The sequence below is a fragment of the Microcaecilia unicolor genome, chromosome 2, assembly GCF_901765095.1.
Source record: "Microcaecilia unicolor chromosome 2, aMicUni1.1, whole genome shotgun sequence".
Taxonomy (NCBI): domain Eukaryota; kingdom Metazoa; phylum Chordata; class Amphibia; order Gymnophiona; family Siphonopidae; genus Microcaecilia; species Microcaecilia unicolor.
The window spans coordinates 139,402,559-139,418,839 of record NC_044032.1 but is presented as its reverse complement, the minus strand read 5'-3'; the positions used below and the strand labels follow the sequence as shown (position 1 = coordinate 139,418,839).

General features: G+C 44.0%; 1 protein-coding gene and 2 non-coding genes across 3 annotated transcripts; all 3 read right to left on the bottom strand.

Moving 5' to 3' along the window:
* Positions 1-3,286: 3,286 nt before the first annotated feature.
* On the bottom strand, positions 3,287-16,081 carry LOC115463126 (cytochrome c oxidase subunit 7C, mitochondrial). The gene is made up of 3 exons (XM_030193360.1): positions 15,928-16,081; positions 11,688-11,809; positions 3,287-3,400 (listed from the first exon to the last, which is right to left on the bottom strand). Exons 1-2 carry the CDS (start codon positions 16,000-16,002, stop codon positions 11,693-11,695), a joined length of 192 nt encoding a protein of 63 aa, XP_030049220.1. The 5' UTR covers positions 16,003-16,081; the 3' UTR covers positions 3,287-3,400; positions 11,688-11,692.
* Positions 3,710-3,771, bottom strand: LOC115463929. The gene has a single exon (XR_003941186.1). It is a non-coding gene; the product is annotated as a small nucleolar RNA Z39 (small nucleolar RNA).
* LOC115463928 lies at positions 15,068-15,131 on the bottom strand. Its single transcript, XR_003941185.1, has one exon. It is a non-coding gene; the product is annotated as a small nucleolar RNA Z39 (small nucleolar RNA).
* Positions 16,082-16,281: the final 200 nt, after the last annotated feature.

The window sequence follows — 16,281 nt, the reverse complement described above, 5'->3', positions numbered from 1 at the left end:
CATAAGAAAGGCCTGATGCAGCAGCAAAATGAGCTCAGGGGAGAAACCCCCCAGTCTGTGCATTTCTGCAGCCTGTGCCGCGGCCCTAGAGGCGCCCTCCATCTGCGCTCCCAGTAGCGGGGGAGAGGCGTCCAAAATGGCGTCCGGCGCGAAACTCCGAGGAGCCGCGCGGGAAGAAGGGCGTTTTAATTTCGCCGACTTCTTACTGTCGCCCGATTCAAGGGCGACCAAGCTGTTAACGTCTCCCATCTCGAAGGCGGCCCAAGAAGCTGACCGAGCCGCGTGGCTGGTCACGACCGGTAGGGCGGCCAGCGGGGGATGGGCGCCTAAGGTGGGAAAGGCCACCACGCCGGAGGAAAAACCGGAGAACTCTCCCGGCTCCGAAAGGGCGCCCAAAAAGGGCGACTCTACCTTTCGAGCCCCCCGCTAGGTGCGCAAACGCGTTCCGGGGAGCGTCTTTTCGCACCCTTGCCATCCGAGGCCATAGCCACTTGGAGACCGTTCGGGGAACCCCCTGCCCGCTAGTAAAAGGTAAAAATTACCTGCTTCTTGCTCCGAGCAGCGACGACTTGTTCCAGTGAGCAGCTGCAAATGGACGTCCTTTTTGAACGTTTAAAATTTTTTTTTTTTTTACGGAGCCAGCGGGAGGGGGGAGAAAAGGAGGGACCTGGCACCACCAGGTTTGCACTTGCTCACGAAGAGCCCTCAACCCCAGGTACTCAACCAAACCTAAAGAATTAGGCTTGGAGACCTAGCCAGAGCTGCTGCTGTGTGACCACACACCTGCTGAGATAGAGAACATACTAGGGAGTTTCCGGCAGCACATGACCACATATAGGGAGGCAAAAGATTGCTCTCTATCTCCACCTGCTGGTAGATGGACACAACCCACCAGTCTATGGATTGATCGGCTTGATGATAGGGAAATGGATTATTCTGTTTTGAGCATGTTTCAGGGACAAGTGGTTTTCATAAGTCAAAATAATAAAAATTTCATGATCTCTTTCTTGGGGGGAGCAAGATGACTGCAGTGTGGCAGGGGCTGGGTAGGCCAGAATGGCGATTACTTGCGACAGGTTAGATTCCTGTCCTCGTACAACTCTCTAGTATGCATATGTAGTATCATATCATACCTTATTCTAGGACTTTATTTTGTTGGGCAGACTGGATTAACCAAACAGTATTTATCTGCCATCATCTACTATGTTACTAGGTGGTAGCAGGTTTGGTATAATGCCTACTGGTGACTGCAGCACACCACCACTCTCTTTCCCTTACTAAACATTCCCTTTTCACCTCCATTTTCTGCCCAGAACCATTATTCCCCACCCCCCCTCTTTTCCTGGCCCACTACAGCACTATCCCCATATTCATGGTGCTCTGCTCAGCCACACAGGTCACACACCCCAAAAGCTAGCCTGAATTGGGTCAGAAGTTGAGCAGCAGAGCTATGCTGGTAGTGAGAATGGAAATCCAGGGCTTAGCAGAGCCAGGAAGGCAACCAAATCCTGAAACATAATTGGAGGAAGTGTACCCTCTTACCTCCTTCCAAACTCCACCCATTTCTCATATAACCTCTTCCTGCTGATGCCATGCTATGTTTTGGGCTAATACAGCATGAGTCCACTTAGTCCAACATTTGTATCCCACATTTTTCCACCTATTTGCAGACTCAATGTGGCTTACAATAATACTGTTTCCCATAAGATGTAACAGGGGAATGACTTGTTTTTGTGAAAAAAAAGGAGATGGTGTTTTTCTCTATTTCCCCAGTGGCGTTCCGGGGGGGGGGGGGGGGGGGGGGGGGGGGGGGGGGGGGGGGGGGGGGGGGGGGGGGGGGGGGAAATTGACACCCAGGGCGGATCACTGATGCACCCTGCCTCCCGGGTGCAGGGCGCCCCCCCCCTCCCCGGCGAAAGAACCCCCTCCGGGTGCACGCCGCTGGGGGGGTGCCGCGCACGCCTGACCTTCCTTTGTTCCGTGCTCCCTCTGCCCCGGAACAGGAAGTAACCTGTTCCGGGGCAGAGGGAGCATGGATCGAAGGAAGGACAGGCACACGCGCCCCCCCCCCCAGCGGCGTGCAGGAACGCCACTTTATTTCCCTTTCAATTTGCAACTTGTTTTGAGGCATATCATAGGTCCCTGCATTATGCAGCTGCCAAATAGAAGTCATTTTAAAGATTTTTTCAGACCATGGAATCATATACTGGCACAATTGCCTCCTGGTCTTCCTTGTCATTAATTGATGACTACAGGACTTGAGAAGGGCAAAATACAGCTACTGCCTATCCAGCTGGCACAAATCTTTACTAAAAACTTAAGATTTCCAACCTTTTTAACTTCAGTCCTGTTTCTACTTGTTCTTTAATCTCTGCCCTCATGCTCCTTATTTTAAGAATTTTCTTGCAGTCTCTCTCTCATGTCATAATTTCTTTCCTCCATGTCTGTCTTTCCATAGTGTCTCAATAGCTTCTCTCATCTCACTTTCTTCTAGTATTCCCTCCTGCTACTTCATGTCTGTTGTCTCCACTATGACCTCCCTTTCCCAGTCCCACACAGCTACTCTCCACCCTTTTCAACTCCCATCTACAGCTTGTGTCCTCTGCCTGCTCTTCTTTCTCTCTCCTATATCATGTCCCCCTTTTCCCCAGCTTCCTTGCCCCACACATCTAATTTTTTTTGCTCCACTATCTGTCACTGTCCCCATCACCCAGCCTCTCTTCCCTTTAAAGCTCCTTTCAGCAGTAACCCATTTCAATTCCCTTCTCCCCTTCCTTGCCCCCATTATTCCTCTCCCAGTATTTTTTTTAAACTTTAACTGCAATAGGTATTACTTTGGCAACATAACTTTTATTGGAATAACAATTTTAGGTATCTGAACACGCCTTCCTTTTCTCAGGGTCTGTCTGCTACACTTTCCTTCCCCATTGGAAACTGCTCGGCTACAGCAACACCCTCTTCCTTCTGCAGTCTATTGGACAGACACAGCCAGCCAACAGACTATAGGGGGAGGTGGGAGCAGTAGTTAGGATACAGAAACCCTGTGTTTTCCTGTAACCCTGCAGCATGGAGCTTGCTGCCCCAAACCTATAGACTTACAGGAAAAAATATTGGGGGTGCTCAGGCACCCAAAGTAGCCACAGAGCTGGTGCCTATGCAACAAAGTTGAAGTAGTTTAAGCCACAAAACTAATATTAGGGAAAAATGAGTATTCATCCTACTTTTTTTAGTAATGAAAATGCAGTGCCATAAGCAGTATAAGGTTTGAAAGAAAAAATTCCAGTCATAAGTGTTACTGATTAAATTTTATTTACAAACACATCCAGCATGACAAAAGTCCAATAGAGCTGAATCCTCTTCCTGAATCCAGCATGTTCTAAGGGAAAGTTTTTTCCACAAGCTGAAAAAAAAGCAAAGTTATTAACACATGAGCATATATAACAAATGCATCTGTGAACATTATTAAATTCTCTTTCAATTACATTTCACATCCAAGAAAAGGAAACAGTCCTAGCTTGAAGAGAAAAAAAGTAACAGTAATTAAGAAAAAATTTAAGAACATTTTTAAAGGCGTATCAAACCACTAAAATAGATTTGTGTGTTTCTTGGTTGAATGGAAATTGATGCTCAATTTGCAGTCCTCATCAGCTGCTTGAATTCCAAGTCAGATACAGGATTCAATGTGCTAAAATTACAAAACTATTTCTGGTGCATCAGAAAGCGTTTACAGTATCATGGTTTTTCATACTGTTACTTCTACATCATGTGCACCAATGAAAGCAAAGTATTTTGTGTTACTAAATATAAACTTCAAAGTAGAGGGTTATGGTGAGCCGTCAAAAAAACCAAACTACCCCACACACTCAGGAGTAATGTAAGAAAATATTTCTTTACAGAAAAAGTGATGGATGTGTGGAACAGCCTCTAAACAGAGAGGGTAGAGACATCAAGGTCAGTTATCTTGCTTCAATAAAGAATGAGACAAGCACAAGGATCACAGAAATAAAGGAATTGGAGAGCCGAGCAAGTGGTGTGGATGGGCTGACAGCAGAATATGTATTTTTTCTGCCATCTTATTTTTTGCTTCTAAGCGGCAACATTTAACCACATCATTATCAAACAGAAAAACATCTATCACTGGCACAGATCTCTATTTTATTTCCATTCTGTTAAACTCTGTAATGGGATGCAAAACACATCACAAGGAAATAGACCCTCAACACATTAACAATTGGATACCGAATTTGAAAACAAGTAAGCTTTCAAAAAGTTCTGAAAATAACTACGTTGACTCATGAGGCTATTCTATATTCTTGCTCCCCGAAGAGAAAAAAGAAATTTTATCTGTTTCTTTTTGAAACTCCTTTTAAGGATGGAAAACCAAACTTCAGTTTGTGAATTTCACGTACAGTATGTAGAAGGAATAATTAAGTTCTAATAACACCTTCAGAATTCAAGCCATGTAAATCAAACATGCAATTTTAAAGACAATGAGCGAGTCGACTAATAACCAATGCAAAGAATGTAAAAGTGGAGTGGTTCTTTTAAACCTATTTCAAAAAGAACTGGATTTCAAAAGGTGATACTCGGTCCGGTGAGGTAAGAGTGTTTTCTAACTCCTCTGGGGTGGGCCCGCGATCGGGGTGTTTTTGGCGCGAAACCGCCATTTTGAATTTTCCCGCCGTTAGTCCATAAGATCCTCTACAGAGCAGCTCCAGCATACATGGATGCCCTAGTCAACTTGCCACCAAGGAATTCGTTTAGATCTTCTCGTTCATACTTAAACCTCCATTACCCTGCGTGTTCTGGTCTCAAGTATAAAACCACATACGCTTCCACCTTTTCCTATATCAGCACTCATTTGTGGAATGCATTGCCTAAATCTGTAAAAACGGAGGCTCAGATGAGTGAGAAAGGCAGGGAAAGGCGAACCAATGTGCCTGCATCCACTGAGTGGGAAAGGACAGGGAAAAGCAAGCTAATATGTCCACATCCACGGGGGCATGGGTAAGGCAGGGAAAGGGCTGACCTATGTGCCTTCAAAGTGAAGCTGCTATAGCCTCTAACACCCCGGCTAACAACTGGCAAGCCAGGAGCCACCCCCAGGCAGATTTTTGATGGAGCTCGAAGAAGCTGCAGCCACCCTGCTTGGGGAGATAGAGAATACTGAAGAGGCAGTGGAGTTGGCTGGCAATAAGGCACTGTGAAAAGTTGAGTGCTCTCTATCTCCCCCTGCTGGTTGATGGATACAACCCATACGTAATGGCTTCATCTGCTTGATGACAAGGAATTATGTTTAAAAGAGAAACCAATAAAAACTAATTAACCCTAGAAATCACTTTAGATACCTGCAGATTTTAGGCTGCAGAACATGAAAAACATCAGTTGTGAAAAAATTGCACAGTCCTACCACCTTATTTTCGAAAGAGAAAGACGCCTAGATTTCGACCCAAATCGGGAGATGGGTGCCTTTCTCTCATGGGCGCCCAAATCGGTATAATCGAAAGCCGATTTTGGGCGCCTCCAACTGCAGTCTGTCACGGGAACGAACAAAGTTGAATGGGGCGTGGTGAAGGCGAGACTGGGGCGTGTTTATCAGCCGAGGAGAGATGGGCGCGCTCGGCCGATAATGGAAAAAAGAAGGGCGGCAGAAGCGAGAATTTGGGCCGCTTTTTTTGGACCCTTTTTTTTCCACGAACAAGTCCCCAAAAAGTGCCCCAATTGCCCAGATGACCAGCGGAGGGAATCGGGGATGACCTCCCCTGACTCCCCCAGTGGTCACTAACCCCCTCCCACCAAAACAAACAAAAAAAAAGAACTTTAAAAAATGTTTTTTGCCAGACTGTACGCCAGCCTCAAATGTCATACCCAGCTCCATCACAGCAGTATGCAGGTCCCTGGAGCAGTTGTGAGTGGGTGCAGTGGACCTCAGGCCCATCCCCCCCTACCTGTTACACTTGTGGTGGTAAATGGGAGCCCTCCAAACTGACCCCAAAACCCACTGTACCCACATCTAGGTGCCCCCCTTCACACATAAGTGCTATGGTAATGGTGTAGAGTTGTGGGGAGTGGGTTTTGGGGGGATTTGGGGGGCTCAGCACCCAAGGTAAGGGAGCTATGGACTTGGGAGGTATTTTAATTTTTTTGTTACTTTTTACAAGTGCCCCCTAGGGTGCCCGGTTGGTGTCCTGGCATGTGAGGGGGACCAATGCACTACTAATCCTGGCCCCTCCCACGACCAAATGCCTTGGAGTTGTTCGTTTTTGAGCTGGGCGCCTTCGGTTTCCATTATCGCTGAAAACCGATACCACCCAAACTATAGCTACGTGATGCAAGGTCCCATATGAGTCACCGACCAGGAAAAGGATTTAGGTGTCATCGTTGATACCCTCTGCTCAGTGTGCAGCGGCAGCTAAGCAAATAGAATGTTAGATATTAGGAAAGAAATGGAAAGCAAAAATGAGAATGTTATAATGCCTCTGTATAGCTGCATGGCACGACTGCACTTTGAATACTGTGTGCAATTCTGGTCACCGCATCTCAAAAAAGATATAGTGGAATTAGAAAAGGTACAAAGGGTGACAAAAGTGATAAAAGGGGATGGGCTGACTTCCCTGTGAAGAAAGGCTAAGGTGGCTAGGGCTCTTCAGCTTGGAGAAGAGACGACTGAGGGGAGATATTTTATAGACCTCCATCATGCATGGAATGGAATGGGTGGATGTGAATCATTTGTTCACTCTTCCAAAAATACTAGAACTAGGGGGCATGCAATGAAGCTATTAAGTAGTAAATTTAAAACAAATTGGAGTTTAATTACACATTTACTCAATGTGTAATTAAACTCTGGAATTTGTTGCAGCAGTTAGCTTAGTAAGGTTTAAAAAAGGTTTAGATAATTTCGTAAAAGAAAAGTCCATAAGCCATTTCTAATATGGACTTCGGGAAAATCCACTGCTTATTTCTAGGATAAGCAGCATAAAATCTATTTTACTGTTTTGGGATCTTGCCGGGTACTTGTAACCTGGATTGACCACTGTTGGAAACAGGATACTGGGCTTGATAGACCTTGGTCTGTGTCAGTATGGCAACACTTAAGCACACCAGTTCATACGAGAGCAGAGACAGAATTTTGTTAACTGGGCAGCAACAAAATCAAATAACAGTAAATGAAGCGAGTCCATGCTGGTGATGGTAAAAATGATCAGTGGGTTGGCTCAGTACTTTTCCAACACATTTTGCTAATAAAACAAAGGAGATATGCCAATCTGTCAAATACAATACAATTATCATCTATTAACCATCATTCCTTGAGCCCTATCAAATGTCTGGGTCAAGATCAGTGGGAATAAACACTCCCCTCCAGTATAGCAAATTCCTACTCCATTCGACCTATGTGCTAGTGCAGCAGGTAGTTAGTATTTTATACTTTGGACGAAAGGCAGGAGAGGGGAAATATGATAGAGATGTTTAAATACATCCATGGCGTAAGTGCAACAAAAGGCGAGTCTTTCAATTGAAATGAAGCTCTGGAACGAGAGGGCAAAGGATGAAAGGGAATAGACTCAGAAGAAACCTGAGGAAATACTTCATGGAAAGGGTGGTGAATTTGTGGAACGGCTTCCCGGGGGAGATGACTGGATAAGCCAAATGGTCTTGATCTGCCTTCATTTTTCTATGTATTCTTTTGGCAAGTTGTCTCCCTTATTGCCTATTTTTCCAATGTTTGTGCTACATCTACATGTTCCTTTTAGCAAGTTTGCAACCTGCTGTATCTCCCCCTTTTTCTCACTCTCAGATTCCTTGGCAAGACTCAAGGGACAATAATTTATCAAGTTAAGTCGTAACTGTAGGTTCCTTTTTGGCCATGCCAACTCAGTAAGATACACAAAGGCTCTCTTCATCTGGGGCAAGAGGAATTCACTGCAGTTGCCAGGACTGCCACTCAAAGGACAACTTGCCCTCTAACCCCCATGTCCAGTCTAGTGTCACAAAAAGGGATGCAGAGAGGTCTATGTGCTGCTCTACAGGTATCTTCTGGGGGAATCAACTTATACTCCACCTAGGAAACTAACTAGGCCTTGGCCAAGTGCCTTTTCAAGTCATTCAGAACTCTGCATTCATGCAAGCCATATGTCCACTGTGATCTCTTATCGATGTGGCTAAGATTACTTCTGAAGATACCTAATCTCTTCAGGCACTGCCAAGGAGGACAGTTAACTTCTCTGGGTGATCAACAAGCTCTATCATCTTCAAATATCTACAGAGTATATGCCTAATATCCAGGAGATGTACAACATTACTAGTTAAATACATAAGTAATGCCATACTGGGAAAAGACCAAAGGCCCATCAAGCCCAGCATCCTGCCCCAACAGCGGCCAATCCAGGTCAAGGGCACCTGGCAGCTTCCCAAACGTACAAACATTCTATACATGTTATTTCCGAAATTGTGGATTTTTCGCAAGTCCATTTAGTAGCGGTCTATGGACTTGTCCTTTAGGAAACCGTCCAAACCCTTTTTAAACTCTGCCAAACTAACCGCCTTTACCACGTTCTCTGGCAACGAATTCCAGAGTTTAATTACGCCTTGAGTGAAGAAACTTTTCTCCTATTTGTTTTAAATGTACTACACTGTAGTTTCATCGCATGCCCCCTACTATTTTTGGAAAGCGTGAACAGACGCTTCACATCCACCTGTTCCACTGCACTCATTATTTTATATACTTCTATCATGTCTCCCCTCAGCCGTCTCTTCTCCAAGCTGAAAAGCCCTAGCCTCCTTAGTCTTTCTTCATAGGGAAGTCGTCCTATCCCCGCTATCATTTTCATCGCCCTTCACTGCACCTTTTCCAATATATCTTTCTTGAGATGCGGCGACCAGAATTGGACACAATACTCCAGGTGTGGTCGCACCATGGAACGATATAATGGCATTATAACATCCTCACACCTGTTTTCTATACCTTTCCTAATAATATCCAACATTCTATTCGCTTTCCTAGCCGCAGCAGCACACTGAGCAGAAGGTTTCAGTGTATTATCAACGACTACACCCAGATCCCTTTCTTGGTCCGTACCTCCTAACGTGGCCCTTGCATGACGTAGCTAAAATTTGGGTTCTTTTTCCCACATGCATCACCTTACACTTGCTCACATTATCATCTGCCATTTGGCCGTCCAGTCTCCCAGTCTCGTAAGGTCCTTCTGTAATTTTTCACAATCCTCTCGCGAATTAACGATTTTGAATAACTTTGTGTCATCAGCAAATTTAATTACCTCGCTAGTTACTTCCATCTCTAAATCATTTATAAATATATTAAAGAGCAGCGGTCCTAGCACTGACCCCCGAGGAACCCCACTAACTACCCTTCTCCATTGTGAATACTGCCCATTTAACCCCACTCTCTGTTTCCTATCGTTCAACCAGTTTTTAAGCCACAATAGGACATTACCTATGTTTGTTGTTTGTACTTGTGGCAAGAAGAATGGCACTGAAAAAGTCACCCATTACTAGCGATTATTAGAAACAGCTCTTTGAAAATAAGGGCCTGGAGCTCCAAGACCCTCCAGGCCAATATTATGGGAATCACTGTCCAAGTCATCCCCAAACAAATGCCCTTTAAAGGGGAAAGGGAAATGGGACTTGATATACCGTCTTTCTGTGGTATTTTGCAATTACATTCAAAGCGGTTTACATATATACAGGTACTTATTTTGTACCTGTATACATGTAAAGGGTAGTCTACGGCTGCAAATTTGATGCTTTATTCACTGACCAGCATGCTGAACATAGAGTTGTTACAAGCACTCCAGGGAAGTTATTCCAAAGTAGAGCAAGTGGGAAGGTTATTAGAAAAGTCTGATGTGTTTTAACATTCCTTTGGGCACTATCAGGTTCATTTATTTATTCAGCTTTATCAACCAAGTCATCCAAGGTGGTGAACATCAGGTTTTATAAAGTAGAAGCAGTCTGGCACCAAGACATAAACTTGATCAGGCTGTTCCTCCAATGTCAGTAGCTGTAGGTTAAGGGAACTGCTGATGAATGTTACTGTGAGGCCCAAGATTAATCTAAAAGAACTACTAAGATCTCTGGCTAAGAATGAAGAAAAAGTTGATTGTTCAATTTGAGATTATTCCAAGGCATGACCCCATGTGGGATGGTGACAGGAAGCCAATGGTGGAAGCCACTACATGCGCCATATATCATTTGCAAAGAAACTGAGGAGTCACTGCTCTCAAGTGGGAGAAGGTTTAGTAATTTGATAAGACTAAAGCAGGACTTTTGATATGTACTTTATTTCTATAAATGCAGAGTATATTGTGTGTATCAGTGAAACACACATTTAGATTGTATTTTTTTTGAATAGCAGGATGTGAAAAGTGTACAAGGGTGTCAACACTTTTAAGGCACTGTATATTTGCTCCAATGAGGTTTAAAATTCTCATAACATATCTTCTTTGAAAAGGGAAAATGATAAACATCCACATATACTGGAAGCTTCAATGAAGTTTAATAGGATACTACAAGAGAAAGGGTAATGACATACCTAAGATGAGCAGTGGCTCAGAGGAGATACTACTTTACTGACAAGTGGTGGATTCATGAAAAAGCCTGTCAACAGTAGACAGGGTAGTAATCAATTCAAGGAAACGGATACTCTGCTTTAGGAATGAAAAATGATCTGCCTATGTACCCAGAATGGTGAGAACAAAGTGTACAAAGAACAATGATCCAGCTACATCAAGCGTTCAAGTTTCTGATGAAACATGGTGAAGTCAGCTAGCAATGACAGAAAGAAGGGGTTTGGAGGGTGGCAGGTAACTCTGCATGGACAACTGTACTACATGGCTACATTCCTATCTAATGGCAAAAACTTCCTTTAACCTTACATGGCCAACAGCTGAAATTTCCTACAGTACAGAGCACAACAGTAAGGACAAGGAATGGCAATAATCAAAAAGAGCAGTGCATGCAGAAGCAGCGTGATAGAGCAAATGGCTATTCTGCTATAATCACAACCACTGCCAAAGTGAATGGGCTGTGTTGGCACTAGTGTACTGGCAGCTGCTAGCACGGGGGGTGGGGGTGGGGGTAGTAAGTGGTTTTCTAAACTTTTTTGAAACGCAAACAATTATGCAGACCATACCTTTTGTTAGGCTAACAATTAGCCAAAGACTGATACACATAAGCTTACAAGGTTATTCAAATGAGACTATGGGGTCCTTTTATGGATTTAGCACGCACTAAATAACACCATTATACTCCTATGGGTGTCTAATCATTAGCACATGCTAAATTTGTTAGCACACTTTAGTAACCAAGACCCCTAATTGACTTCAAGAAATCCTATTCTTCAAAAAAAAAAAAAAAAAAAAAAAAAAAAAAAGAGTCAAAGCCCCTCCTAGGAAAAATATGGTTACTAGAAAACAGCTGTTACAATGCTGTCTCATCTTCCCAATAAAAGATCAAATCTCTTCTTGTTGAAATTATCAAAGCGGCAGTGCTTATGTATTTTATAATCTAAGTCAAAGATATCAGAAGGCTATGAGAACAGCTTCCAGATCTAATCCAGAATCAAGAGATGAAAAGATTATTCTTAAAACAGTTACATGGTATTAGCAAACCTGACTCAGATTCCCTAAACTAGATGAGGTGTCTGCTCATTGTAAATATTTTTAACTTGCCTCAATCATTTCTTCAACAGCTGATGTCGGACAATAATGAAGGGAAAGGCAAATCCACTTCCAAAGAATGCAGACATCAATGCCAATAATCTCCATTTGTTTTCCACTGAGAATGGAATATTCTATGTATCAAAATAAGATATAATCATTTATTAGAGAAATCACACAAGTTAAAAAAAAAAGTACAATAATTTATCTCTAATACTCCATTTTATGACTATTTGCTGTGTAGGAGGGTCCCAGAATAAAGAAGCATAACTATGGAAACAACCTGACACTGACTTCAAAAGGCCCTTTTAATGATAAAAGGCTAGCATGTTATCTAGCCATGATGCATCAAGGATGTTTTCAATGTTAACAAGCTGTCCTTACTACTTTGCTGCAGCTGTCAAGAAAATGGTCTTGTAAACTATTAATGAGGCTAGCATACTAACCCATATGACTTCCCATGCATCAGCAGCTTATTCCTATGAAAGTTGGCTACAGATGAGAATGAGCTGCATAGAAAACATTCATGCAAGATTTTCCTTTGGGATGAAAGTCTGTACCTCATTAAGGTGCAGTTATTCTTTTTCCAAGCAGATGCCTGTGACGCTTTTCATAGGCTAATTTTGCTAAATTCATAATGAGGTGGTTTGCATACTTTATTATATCACAGCAGCTCATTAATTTTGAATAAACTTTCAGTGGTAGACTGTGCATGAAACTTTACCATTGTGAAGGCCAAAACCTGGAAACATTTTTACCAATGGGGTTTACACAATACCAGTCTGTGAAAATTTCTGCAGATTAAGGTAGACCTGCTAGAGAATTACTCTCACACCTGGATGAACTGTAAACAGACCTTCAAAAAAAGTTTACAGTCAGCTCAACTCATGCATTTGAACTAGTCACCAAAGGGACTTGTATCTTTAAAAAGAATTCAAATAATGGACAACTTTGTAAAAGGAAACAAAACCCTTCTACAAAGCATATCAACGGTCTCAGAGGGAGGGCGGGGGAGGATTTACTGGGCAAATTAAATTTGAACAATACGAGTGCACTAAAAAGGAGAAAGCATGTCTTACTTGCTAATTTTCTTTCCTTCAGTCCTACCAGACCAGTTCAGAACCTGTGGCTTATGCCCGTCAACCAGCAGATAGAGACAGAGGAACAAAATAGTTCTGTGTGACATGCAAACATGAAAAGCCATGCTTACCACAAAACCTTTATGCGCATGCATCCAGTATCCCCTAATGATTTACACACAAGCTCTGCATGCATAAAATTTGCATATATTTAAGCTTGCTGCATGCTACACCATTATGCTTGCAGTAGACACAGACATCCACATGTGGCTGTACCCTTGGCTTTCTGCATAAGTCTCTGAAAGATCTATGCTGGGAACTGGAAAAAAAAAAACTCAGAGTACATGCCAAGCTTTATACTACCACCATGCCTCTGGAGAGTCACAGCCATTCAAAATCTGCCAAAAAACAGCTTAAAAATTAAGGCTGTACAAGCCCTTTGATGCAATCTAAGAGGAACTTCAGACAATTTCAACCACCACCGGATTTTTTTTTTTTAATTTTAAGTAAGGGGACCTAGACAACAACAACAAGAACTAAAGGCTATACAAGTCAGAGTAATTTTTCAATTCACTAGATTTCCTAGGTATTCTCTAGTGCAGTGATGGCGAACCTATGGCACGCGTGCCAGAGACGGCACGCAAAGCCCTCTCTGTTGGCACGCACGCCGGCCATCGCCTCAGCTAGTTCCAGCCATCCGTCGTCCCTCCCACCCACCCGGCACCAGGCCTTCCTCCCGGCACCAGCCCGCCCGGCCTCCATCCCTTCCTCCGAGCACGAAATTTAAAAGTCTTCCCTTGTCGGAGTTAAGGCGGTGTCAGCAGTAGCAGCGAAAAGCGTGCTGCTGGCTCGGCGCACCTCCTTCAGCCCGGTAAGAGGGAGGGGGGCCCGGTGGAGGGGGGGAATGGCGGCGGCGACGACTCCAAGAGGGGGCGGGGCACAGGGCGGAGGATGTTGGTAGGCGGAACTGAGGAAAGACAGAGTAGTGAGGGGGGGGGGGGGGGCCGAGGCTGCTAAAGGTATGTTTTGCCTTTTAATTTATAATGCAGGGGGAAGCGGCTCAGGGGGGGGGGGGGGGGCAAGGACGGCCATACAGGACGCTCCTCACGAGCGCCTTTGCCCCCTCCCGACCCTTTTTTTATTTTTGTTTTGATTTGGGAGCCACGTGCTTGTGTTTTGACTGTTTGTGGCATGCGCAGAGCAGTTAACAAAACGCTTGGCTGCTCTGCGCATGCTTTAGGGGCCAGTTACCGACGTGGATTACGATTCTTTGATACATTGTACTTTTCAATACCGATCCGAGCATGTGAGACTTGTTTTTTTGGTGCATTCTTCGTTTTTTAAAAATCGTTAGGGACTTTAACGATTTAGATTTTTTTAACGTTTGATTGATGCATCTGCCTCCTAGACTTCTGCAAGCACTCCCTCACTTTGTCCTCTTTACTGCAACATACTTCCTTCTATGCTCAAGAGGATGTTCAGCTCTACTCTAACCAGTGTTCACTGGCTGAAGAGCTCATTCCAGCCTGAGTAGCCTACGAACTGCACTATGTGCTGGGGCAGGCTGACTATTCGGGCAACCGGACAGTGTGTGAAGGCCCTGAGGCACTGCCCAGTTGCCCGCCACTGCAGCACATTACAGCTGTCCTCGGTCCTACCTTTAAGGACCTGGTGGTCTAGTGGCCTCTGCAGGGACAGGAATAAATGCCACTCTTTTCTGCCCACTGTCGCCGTGTCTTAAAAATGGCTGCCGAGACCCGTGAGACTCCCGCAGTAAGTCGGCAGCTATTTTGAAAAACACAGTGGAGCTGCCAGTGGACACAGTCACGACAGTGAGCAGGAAAGAATGGGGTTCTTTCCTGCCCCCAAAGAAGCTGCTATACCACCAGGCCCATCAAGACAGGAACGGGGGTGGGGAGCAATGAACTTCACTGCCCGGGTGCTCCGACCACTGCCAGTCTGCCCGTCACCATCCACTGGAGACAAAGGAATACTGAGCATTCTGAGGCTGCGCAGTGCCATGACGCACAATCACACATAACTACTTTGTTTCTTCATCTCCATCAGCTGGTTGACAGACATAACCCACATGTTCGGGAAAGTCTGGTATGTCGCTAAGGAATTACCCAAAAAACAATTACAAACAATGCCTGTAAATGATATTAAGATGGAAGCAGCAAATCTTTCCAGGTAATTGTCATGAAACGCGTTAATTCACCTACCTCTTTGTTAAATTGTACAGCGCTGCGTAACCCTAGTAGCGCTCTAGAAATGTTAAGTAGTAGTAGTAGTAGTACCTGATACTGCATGTGGTACATCAGCAAGCGTTTACAGTATCATTGATTTACTCATACTGAAATGTTCACATCATGTGTACCATGCAATAGAAATGAGTCGCTTCATAAGAGCCCCCTTTATTTCAAAATAACTTAGTGTGCTACCTCAATTAAAGAATGTTTTCAGTACTGGGGATGTTAGTGCACCCACTAGGCTAACACTCCTTACCAGTATATATATTAACAGCATATAAAAATAAATCACAGACATTAATATAAAAGTACTGTAACCTTTTAAGACTGATATTTTGGTACACTGATATACGTGGAACTTGATATTTTCAACAAATACAGTCAAAATACAATTTACCAAAATATCACTCTTACAGGATTACAGTACTTTTGTACTAACAACCTTATTCTGCCCAAGTATTTGACTACAATTTAAACTACGAAAATAAACCCCCTCCTCCACCCAACTCCACATACAACTAAATTCAGACAAAAAAGCCACTGTATAAGGGAAAAAAACGCACTTATCACCATTATTATTCGTTTCTGAAGCTTTTCCTACATGCTTAAAGCTAGCACGGTTTCTTCACCTTCAGTATAACCAGGACCCTGACTGCAAAATAAACCAGATTTACTAACGGAGGATTCCTCATTTCGTTTCCTCCAAGAGGAGGGATTAAAAAAAAAAAAAAAAAACCCTTCGCTCTGAAAGGAAAAGAAACCGTCCTGGCCCACGGCTACAAAAAGGATTCGCGACTCTGTAAGAAGGAGACTCCAAGGAGAAGGGAGCCATAGGCCTGGCTTAGCTCAAGAAGCAAATGCCGATGAGCCACTGATCTCATTTAGCCCTGGCCATATCGTCGAGCCCAGCACTGGCCCGCTTACCTTGCCCGGTCCCTCCTCATAGTGGGACCTGCGGATGGCAGAAGTAGTAAACCTACGCACAGCCTGAGAGAACATGATGGCGCCGATCAACGGGGAAGCGGTAATGGAGTCCTTGGGCAGAAGAACCTTCCACTACTACTTCCGGATCAGGGAGGGGGAGGGGCACAGTAACCAAGGAAGTTAGATCAAGGAATTTTGATCGAGAACAGGAGCCGGCATGATGTCAAAAAGTTGAAGCCACTTAGGTTAGTCTCTCTTTACCAGCCGTCGCTCGTCCGGGTCCAGCGTACACACACAAAAAAAAAACCAAACAAACCTATGAGCTACTGCATCCACGTTGTCGTTCTTTATTGT

Bases quoted from the DNA above. Each gene is read 5' to 3' on its own strand.
- LOC115463126 (XM_030193360.1), bottom strand. From the start codon at position 16,002: ATGTTCTCTCAGGCTGTGCGTAGGTTTACTACTTCTGCCATCCGCAGG. The intron at 11,810-15,927 runs GTAAGCGGGCCA...TTTGATACATAG, and splicing joins ATGAGGAGGGACCGGGCAAG to AATATTCCATTCTCAGTGGA.